Genomic DNA, 9,951 nt, shown 5'->3' with positions numbered 1-9,951 from the left:
TTTTAAATTTAATGTTGCGTTCCTATCAACTTTAATAATAATGCCAAGTCAGCAATTTAATTAATTACTTTCACTAAGGATTAATACTTTGTCTAGAATGAAGCAGAGGTAGACTGATCTTTTCGTATTCAAATATTTTAAAATATAAAGTTTAAAATGTCATAAGGAATTATATAAAATAGTATTTTTAAATATTTGAAATTTAATTTATAATTACATTCAAAATAATTAAATCCCTTTTTGATAAATAGTTAAGTTGTTGCTTGAAATTCATTTGGTTGAAATGATTACTCTAAGGAACTCTTTTAGTTATTTTTAATAATAATCTTTAGAAAACAAAAATACCTATTTTTAAATAAGGGTTTCTCGTTTTGGAAAAAAGCTTCTAATGATTTAAATGCACTTACTTACAGATGCTCCTACCACTGGAAAAGGCATCCTATCTGTTTTTCACACTAGTATTTACAAAGTATTATGTGATAGAGCAGCTATTGAACTAAAAAAATAAAATGTACAAATGCAAACTGGGTCAAAGAAAAATCTTTGTATGAAATGCTTAGTTATTCCAATGTTAAATATGACTTGTGCTTACTGGTAATAAATTGCATGTGTTCTCTCTCTTGTTAGTAGCTTGTTTTAGAACAGAACACAGCAATGCATGGGCCACTCTAGCGTTCTTGTGCACCTGTAAAGGCATCCTTGCAGCCCCAACCAAAATCAATGTTTATTCTGCCAAAAATAAGAGCAAGGGCTTAGTAATAATTTTTCTTTTTTGTAAATTTCTGTATTTTAGTTTTGAAGTGCTTTCTATTTAAAAATAAAATACATGATTTATTTTCATTTCTGACACTGAAGTGTTTCTTTAAAAAAAAAAAAAAGACCACATTTTAAATTTCTGCTTAAATGTATATAAAGTATACATTTAAGCATACTGGCACTCGCAACAAATGAATCCTTCCCCAGGGATAAACGGATCAGAAAATTTGTTTTTCATTCAACACTTGGAAAGAGAACAAACCTGAAATATGTAATTTTTAAAATTATGTGAAAATAATGTTTATGTGAAAAATTTCATACAGTATTTGTGTGAAAATAAGGTGGAAAAAAACTTCCATGAAGAACCCAATTTACAAAAATTCACATCTTTTTAAGATTTACATTTAATACAACACTACTGTTTTAACTGAATTGTGTGTGTATGAGGTGGTTTTTGCGGGGAGAGGGGAGTTGTATAGTGACTACTTTTTTGTGACCACTCACCTTCAACCTTGGGGGAAAATGCTTACTATATGACAAATGTAAATTAAGATCATTACTCTTCTGTCACAGATGATTTCCTAGATTTGAAAACAAGGTCTTTAATGGATGAAGAAAGTTCTTGAAGCTCTTTACGAGTAGTACTGGCAACATCTTCTTGTTCTTTGTCTAATTCATTATTCAAGGGATAATCTCCCTGCCCAGTCTTCTTACTTTGACTGACTAGCTGCTTTACAACCAGACCTTGATACTTTACCAAAAGAGCATGCTGATCCTGTGAAAAGGGAAAGAAAAGTTAATCAACACAATTTAACTTTTTGTGGAACAGATAAAGTAGAATTTCTTCAACTAATACACATTGAAGGTCCTCATCTTTACAAAAAACTGGCCATGTAAGTAGCAAGTCTAATCTAACAGTTTCTGCTCTCAAGGAGAGTACAATTTAGAAGAGATAAAACATGAATGCAAATCACTTTACCATAAGTTGACTTTGCCTGGTTCTATCACCAAAGATACAGTCAAAGGGATAGGGAAGTTCCCTTTTAGCTGAGGGGTTTTTTTAGCTAAAAGGGATAGGACAAGACTTTTGAATGGGTCCTTGATGGATAAGTTAAACCTAAAGAAGCTGAAATGGGAGATTTGACATTATTGTATCTTTTCTGAAAGCTTAATTTCCAAATTCAGAACATCCTTGAAAGATTCTTGAGCTTTTTTAAAAAGCTCAATTTTAAAAAATTAATCTCCTAATCCACTGTTCACATTATTGGAAATGGGCTTTGATGTTAATATATTTTATACCCGAGTGCTGACAGTAATTCATCTCAATCCACTCAAAATATTCAGAATCTAAAACTTTGAAAGTTTCAAGTGTATTGAAAATGTAATACCTCTGGAATTTTACTATTAAGAAAAGCAATGATCTGTGGGACACATCTTCCAGGTGCATGGAGCATGCTGTGGGTTGAAAACTGAAACAACAGGACTGATGTGAGGTGCAGAATAAGAGCAGGGTCTTCTGTGACCTTTAGCTGTTCAGCCAGTGCTTGTCGATGTTGGAACAGTATCTGTCTAAAAAAAAAAAAAAAAAAACACACACAAATTCATTATCATAATTTAAGAAGTTCTCACCAATTTCAATTCATCTCTTTCTGTTAATTTTTAGCTTCTCTAGTTTATCTAATTCCATAAAAATTTAAGTTAACTTTTCAATATGGTATATACACACATAAAACCTAAATGGCATGGATAGATTAGTGTGCTACAAAATTAAAGAAAAAGCTATAGAGTGGGAATACTCAAAGTATGTTTTTTGTTTTGAGTTGCTGGAGGTCAAACAAATTTGCACTGATTTAGATAAGGTTTCCTGTAAGGAAAGTCCCCAAGCTAATAAAAAGTTCCTGGGCTTGATGAACTATAGGATAAAGAAACTCTGCTACTTGATCCAGAGGGTCAGAGAGAAATATCTAACTATTTTAAGACTTCGAATATTCTTGAATGTCTACAGCCATTTAGATATATTAGACACATTAGGTACATATTCTCTATGTAAGAGTCAGGCAGTCAAATTCAAATTTCAGATATGAAAGGTTCCACATTTAAGAACATGCCAAATACAGATTAATTTAATGTTACCTTTCCCTTTTTTTGTCTCCCCTTTTCACCATAATATCACAAGCTTCTGCTGCAGAATCCAGAGAAGAAATAAAGTCTTCTATGCTCTGAAAAGGCATTGAATACCATAATTTACTTTTATATATAACTGCATAAGGAAGTATAGCCATTTAACAACTGTTTTGTAATTTTACACCCCAAATACAATTTTTAAAAGGGTCACTTTCTCAGTAAGTTAGAAATTGTGATATAGAACTAAAAAATGGTAAAATGCAAGCAGCTTGGTCTTCTCTTCACATATCAAAGAGACAGCTGAGTGCAAAATACTAGTTTTAGATTGGATTTACAATTACTCTGATAAAAAATCTACTCAAAGATCTTTGTAACAAACTGCTAGCCCTGACATATAAATAGAATAAAACTTTACTTACCTTTTCATTCAGAGAGTTATGGAGTTTTGTAAGAGCTACTTTGGTTTCTTCTGATAATTTACTTAAAATTTTTTTTCTTATCTGTAGGGGTAAATAAAAATTCATTCAGTACTGTGCTTTTGACATGCAATGGATATAAGATAAAGTGAAAAAAATACTGTAACAAGTTGCTGAGTGGAATTTATCATATTCTTGAATTTTAGATCTCAAATTAGAGACAAAAACATTATTAGAGTCAATAGCCAATCAGCCAAACAGGCTAGATACAGCCCTGCTCCTCCCACCTGCTCCATCAATGTAAGAGAAAGACTAGAGAGAGTCATTGACCTTGTGAGAAGCAGAATATTTGGGTTAAGAGGCTAATTCTTCCATTGGAGTAGGAAGAGGGTGTTTTTCTCTACCCAGTGCCTGCTGTGAAGGGCCCCACTCATAAAGATCAAGGATGCCTATGAGATGGGAGACTGAGCTCTTGTTCATGGCTGGATGCTTGTTATGCTCTATGGTATGAGGAATCTTTTCAGCACCACTCTCTACATGTAAGTGTCCACTGAAGTTTTATGGTATTCTTGATCAGAGTCTTTTAGTTTCTTGTGGCATAAAATTTTGGCGCAGACTTGCTAGAATGGCTTGACACCAGGCCCTGAAGTGTATAATGTCTGGGAAGATTAGGGGCTAGTTGCTCCTGTCTAGCCTCCCTGCCCCAATCCCACACCAATCCTTCTGTGGCCCTTAAAGGGCATGGAACAAGATCTGTATTTTCCACAGCAGAGGTGGGTATAAGGGCAGGAGACATGAAACTGTCCAGACAATTAGGGATTTGCTTCTCAAGCAGAAGAAGGGAAGGGGGCCAGCACCTTGCTGGGGTAGGAGGAAGAAATAACTGTTCCTCTGTTTGAGGGATGGTCCTTACTGTGAGAAATCACATGAAACCAAACAACATTCCAAGGAAACAACTTATATCGCCTATGAGGCAATGACTAACTACATCACCAAAGACCACAAACATCAGACTGATTTGGTTTGACCTTGATCAAAGCAGTGACATGTAGTCAGTCACATCAAGACACTTTTTCCTCCCTCATTTTTCCTAAATCTCCAACTCGAAGTGGACCTAGAGAGGTGAGAAAGAAGAATAATAGGAAAGAGGAGGAGAAAGAGGAAGAGGAGGTAGAGGTGGGAGGGGAACAGAGAAGAAAGAGGAGGAGAAGGAGGGGTTGTCATCTTGGGACAGATCGCACCTTTCTTCCTCTAGGCAACTGGGAGCCATTCTCTACATTACATCGCAAGAACGGAAGAGATGAGCTTTTGAATTTAGTTTGAGATTAGAGTTTTTAAAAATTAATTGGAATTAGTCTACATATTGAAATGAGATGTCCTTAAAGGAAAATAACTTCAAAGTTATGGAAACGGGTCAGAATGTTATGGGATTTGCCAGTCATTAGGAAGAGGGAATGTGACATAATAATTAGGAAAAAACTGTTTATTCTAAAGTAATTAAGCATCATTACTTTTAATAGACTAGTTATACTACCAATCCTGCTAGCAACTGTATATATATTATACTGAAATTGAGTAAAAAACTTTTAGATTTTTTCCTCAAACCTCTTTCACTGTATTTTATTTTCCTCTTTACTCCAAATAAGATAAAATAAAATGTGTATAAATGCAAAACAGAACACATCAATAGTGGTAAGGAGATCATTAACATACTTCACTTGTAATGGCTGCAGGATCATCTACTGCCATCATTAAATCCGAAGCTAAGAAGTTGAAAATGAGGTTAGTGATATCAGTACACACTGACTTCAGCAAGTGTTTGGTAAGAGCAGCCTGTGTGTCATCTGGAAAATAAAGGACCTTTATTAAAACTAATTTATTCTCCAAATTATGAAAATCAATGAAAAAATAAGATTAACAAAGATTAAGTATACCTGCAAAAAACTTCATCCCTTTTTCAAATAACCTAATGTTATTGTACAGGTTTGAAACTTCTTCTTGCAAGTCCTTGATTGTGCGTTTTCTGCCCGTCCCAGAAGCAGAAGTTGTTGAAGACATGAATACTGAACGTACCACCTCGAGATAAGTTTTATTAAGAGGTCTGTGCATAAGATAAATAAATATATTTAGTTTATTAAAATGTACTGAGTATATAGATAAGGAATTTTGTTTCTATGGAAATAAGGCTTAAGAATAGAGATCTCTATTTTTTATACAAATAAAATTAATTTGGAGACAAGTTCACTAACAATTTGTTCCACAACCCTAGGAATTAAAACAGAAATAGATTAATTTTCTCTATTTTAAAGTATTCAAAGTTACTGCAATTAAGACACCAAGAATAAAAAAAAACCCATAATTCAAAATTGCTTTTTAAAATTAATTTGGAGAATAGTAGACTATAAATCTGTTCTTCATCTTCAGGAATTACAACTTAAAATTCTCAATTTCTAAAATATTAAAATACATTTTAAAAAAACCTTTTCATGCCTAAAAAGCAGTGCAAAATGATTAGTAGTAACTATTTCATTTTTTTACATGTGAAAACTGTAATTTTGTAATACTTTTATGCACAAAGAATATTTATATTAAAAAATTATCACCACAGAAGTTATATTTCTAAAATCAAAGTTAGATACACTGCTCTCCTGGATGGTATTTATGGAAGCGTACACAGTGAAACTAACTTGAGGGATGACCAGGTTAGTTAGTTACTAATGGTCAAGTTATACATAATTTTCTTCATTTTTATATAAAAATACCCTTAGCCATTCACAAGGTAGGAGTGCCTAAATTTATTCTTTTTGAAGTGAATTTGTTACTCTATATTCTCCTTAAACACTGTTTACTTTCTGCCAAATTAAAATAGAAAATTATCTTTTCTTCCTTTTGAATGTTATTTTTCGTGCTATAGCAGAGACCAGCCAGTGGTTAATGCCGGTCTTTTTCTCCCCAACCAAGACCTATGACTGTAAGATCGGTGAGTGAGGACACTTTCTCGCTCCTGCCTTTTATTTCTCATACTGCTATGCCCAAAGAACTTAATAAATATTTGTTGAATTAAACTGCCGCTGTAGGCAAATAAAATCTGGAATTTGGTGGCTAGGTTAAATTCCAAGTTTGAAATGAAAATATCTAATACATTTTCTTTCTATGATTTTGGAAAAAATCTTATTTAATAACCCATTGAATTTCTATCATAAAACAGAAAAAATACATTTTATACTTGCTTTATTAAGTACTCAGCAAGTTCTGAAATAAACTCCTCAGGGGCATCTTGTATGTGTTTTCTTAAAAAATCTTCAATCTCATCCTGGAACATAAAACTGATCTCTGGCTTCTTCTTTCCTATATCGGACATGAGCAATGGCAAATAAATAAATAAATAAAAAACATGCAACCAAATAGCAAATAGGGTTCCATTAATATATTTAGTAAGACAATAATTCATTCATCACTCAATTGTTAATGTCAAATAGCAACAACTAGTAAAAACAATTTTGAAATTAGGATATATAATAAAACCTCTTTTTAAAAAATATTTTATTTTATATTCAGGGGCTTCGTATACATGCTTGTTACATGAATACAAGACATACTGGCAGGGACTGGGATACTACTGTACCCATTAACCAAACAGTGAACATTGTACCTGTTAGGTAACTTTTTTAACCCTTGCCCTGCCCACATACCCCCTACAACTTCCCTCCTTTTGGAGTTCTTCTATTATTTTCCATGTGTGCCCATTGTTTAGCTCCCATTTATAAGTGAGAACATGTGGTATTTTGTTTTGTTTCTGAGTTAGCTCACTTAGAGTAATGGCCTCAAGTTCCAACCACGTTGCTGCAAAGGACAGGATTTCACTGTTTTTAATGGCTACATTGTATTCCCTGGTATATACCACATTTTCTTAATCCAGTCAATCATTGGTGGACACTTACGCTGGTTCTATGACTTTGCTATCGTGAATAGTGCCTCAATGAACATAAGAGTGTACGTGTCTCTTCAATATAATAATTTCATTTCCTTTGGGTAGAAACCCAGCAGTGGGACTGCTGGGTCAAATAGTAGTTCTAATTTTAGTTCTTTGAGAAATCTCCATACTGTTTTCCATAGAGGTTGAACTAATTTACATTCTCTCCAACTGTGTATAACCATTCCCTTTTCCCCATATCAACACTAACATCTGTTGTTTTTTGACTTTTTAGTAACCAATTCTGACTGGTGTATGATGATATATTGTGGTTTTAGTTTGCATTTATCTGATTAGTGATGTTGAGCATTTATTCATGTGTTCGTTGGCTGCTTGTATTTCTTCTTTTGAGAAGTATCTGTTCGTGTCCTTTGCTCAGTTTTCAATGGGGCTTTTTCTTGTTGAGTTCTTCATAGACTCTAGATATTAGTCCTTTGTCAGAAGCATAATTTGCAAATATTTTCTCCCATTCTGAAGGCTGTTTACTCTGTTGTAATCATTTATTTTGCTGTGCAGAAACTTTTTAGTTTAATTAAGTCCTATGTGTCAATTTTTGGTTTTGGTGCATTTGCTTTTGGGACTTTTATCATAAATTCTTTGCCTAGGCCAATGTCCAGAAGATTTTTTCCTAGGTTTTCTTCTAGGATTTATACAGTTTCATGTCTTACATTCTAAATATTTACTCCACCTTGAGTTGATTTTTGTGTATGACGAGATGGGATACAGTTTCGTTCTTCCCAGCACCATTTATTGAATAGGGTGTCCTTTCCCCATTGTTTATTTTTGTCGACCCTGTCCAAGATCAGTTGGTTGTAGGTATGTGGCTTTATTTCTGGGTTGTGTATTCTGTTCCAGTGATCTATGTGTCCATTTTTCTAGCAGTACCATGTTGTTTTGGTTACTATAGCCTTGTAGTATAATTTGAAGTCAAACAATATGATGCCTCCATATTTGTTCTTTTTGCTTAGGATGCTTTGGCTATTCAGGCTCTCTTTTGGTTCCATATCAACTTTAGGAGTGTATTTTTCTAATTCTGTGAAAAATGATGTTTGTTTCTGATAAAGATTGCACTGAATCTGTAGATTGCTGTGGGGAGTATGGTCATTTTAACAATATTGATTCTTCTAATCCATGAGCCTGGGGTGTCTTTCTATTTGTTTGTGTCATCTACGATTTCTTTCACCAGTGTTTTGTAGTTACCCTTATAGAGATCTTCCATTTCTTTGGTAAAATGTATTCTTAAGTTTTTTTGTTTTTGTTTTTGTTTTTGTAGCTATTAAAAATAAGACTGAGTTCTTGATTTGGTTCTCAGCTTGAAAGACACTGATGTATAGAAATGCTACTAATTTTTGTATACTGATTTTGTATCCTGATATTTTACTGAAGTCGTTTATCAAGACCAGGAGTCTTTGGAGGAGTCTTTATGGCTTTCTAGGTATATGATCATGTCATCAGAGAACAGAGATAATCTGACTTCCTCTTTTCCAATATGGATGCTTTTATTTCTTTCTCTTGCCTGACTGCTCTGGCTAGGATTTCTAGTACTATGTTGAATAGGAGTGGTGAGAGCAGACATCCTTTGCCTTGTTCCAGTTTTTAATGGCTCTATCAATTTTTCTCCACTCAGTATGATGCTGGTTGTGGGTTTGTCATTAAGTAGCTCTTATTATTTTGAGGTATGTTCCTTTGATGCCTAGTTTGTTGACGATTTTTATCATGAAGTGGTAAAATTTCTTATGTGATCATTTTCTAACTTCATTTAAAACTGATTATTTTCTACAAGTCAATCAGAAAATAATAAAGAGTTTTCCCCTTTGTTAAACCTGGATGATACAAACAGCTGGAAATCAAAACAAGTATTTCAAAACAAATTTTTAAGGAAAGAATAATTTATCTTTGTTGGACAAGGAATACTGGGCACTTTTTCCTCCTTTATAAAAATATAAATTTATTAGAAATTAAATAATCCTTATAATTTAAATAAGATCTTTGGAAAGTATAATCGTGTGAATCACAATTCAAATAATTGTTTAAGCTAAAATTTATCTTTTGGAAAAGGCATAGATTAAAAAAAAGTCTCAGAATTCTATAATTTATTTTTGCTCTCACAAAAATAAGTCTATAGTAAGGAAAATTTGTATGCAGCTACTGTAATGAAAATAATAGTTAACTGTGCAAATGTCATGCCTACCCATTTACTTAGGAAAGCATGGGTTGCAGACAAAAAAAAGCTAACAATATTTCCATTAGAAATTGTAAAGGTATAAAAGTGACTATTTCTAGCTTAATTAAGTTATTGATTCTATAAGCAAAAACTTTACAAATAAAAATAAAATGGCTCAAAAATCAATTTTCACTATAAATAAAAATCTAAGGAGTTGACATGCTAGCTGTAGAGTAGACAGACAGTACTATTATTTTCTGGGATCTGCTGTCCATTCCTAATGTTCACATTAAATGATCTATGATTTCCCTGTTTACTTCCTTTATGCATTTTACAAGTTATTAAATTATATTTTCTTCTAGTAATCTTTCATACTGAGTTGATCCTATATTTTAGCTGAGAACCCAATTTCATCCTCTATTTCAAAGATTACAACACAAATTTTTTTCAAAAGCACTGAAATTATATTTTTAAAGGTAGAATGGTTTTACTACTTTTATAGCTCCTTTCAATAATAA

General features: G+C 32.9%; 1 protein-coding gene across 1 annotated transcript in view; it reads right to left on the bottom strand.

Annotated features, from left to right (window-relative positions):
• Nucleotides 1-762: 762 nt before the first annotated feature.
• Nucleotides 763-9,951, bottom strand: part of UFL1 (UFM1 specific ligase 1) — a 32,371-nt gene continuing 23,182 nt past the window's right edge. Inside the window, exons 13-19 of the mRNA XM_054490847.2 lie at nucleotides 6,527-6,644; nucleotides 5,231-5,397; nucleotides 5,010-5,140; nucleotides 3,300-3,380; nucleotides 2,890-2,975; nucleotides 2,145-2,325; nucleotides 763-1,531 (exon numbers count right to left, since the gene is read on the bottom strand). Of these exons, the coding sequence (XP_054346822.1) occupies nucleotides 1,313-1,531; nucleotides 2,145-2,325; nucleotides 2,890-2,975; nucleotides 3,300-3,380; nucleotides 5,010-5,140; nucleotides 5,231-5,397; nucleotides 6,527-6,644 (983 nt within the window). The 3' untranslated portion in view covers nucleotides 763-1,312. The remainder of the gene's footprint in view (nucleotides 1,532-2,144; nucleotides 2,326-2,889; nucleotides 2,976-3,299; nucleotides 3,381-5,009; nucleotides 5,141-5,230; nucleotides 5,398-6,526; nucleotides 6,645-9,951) is intronic.

Source organism: Pongo pygmaeus, chromosome 5 (genome assembly GCF_028885625.2).
Source record: "Pongo pygmaeus isolate AG05252 chromosome 5, NHGRI_mPonPyg2-v2.0_pri, whole genome shotgun sequence".
NCBI lineage: Eukaryota > Metazoa > Chordata > Mammalia > Primates > Hominidae > Pongo > Pongo pygmaeus.
The sequence above is the reverse complement of the archived record's forward strand: the minus strand, read 5'-3'. Positions and strand labels throughout refer to the sequence as shown.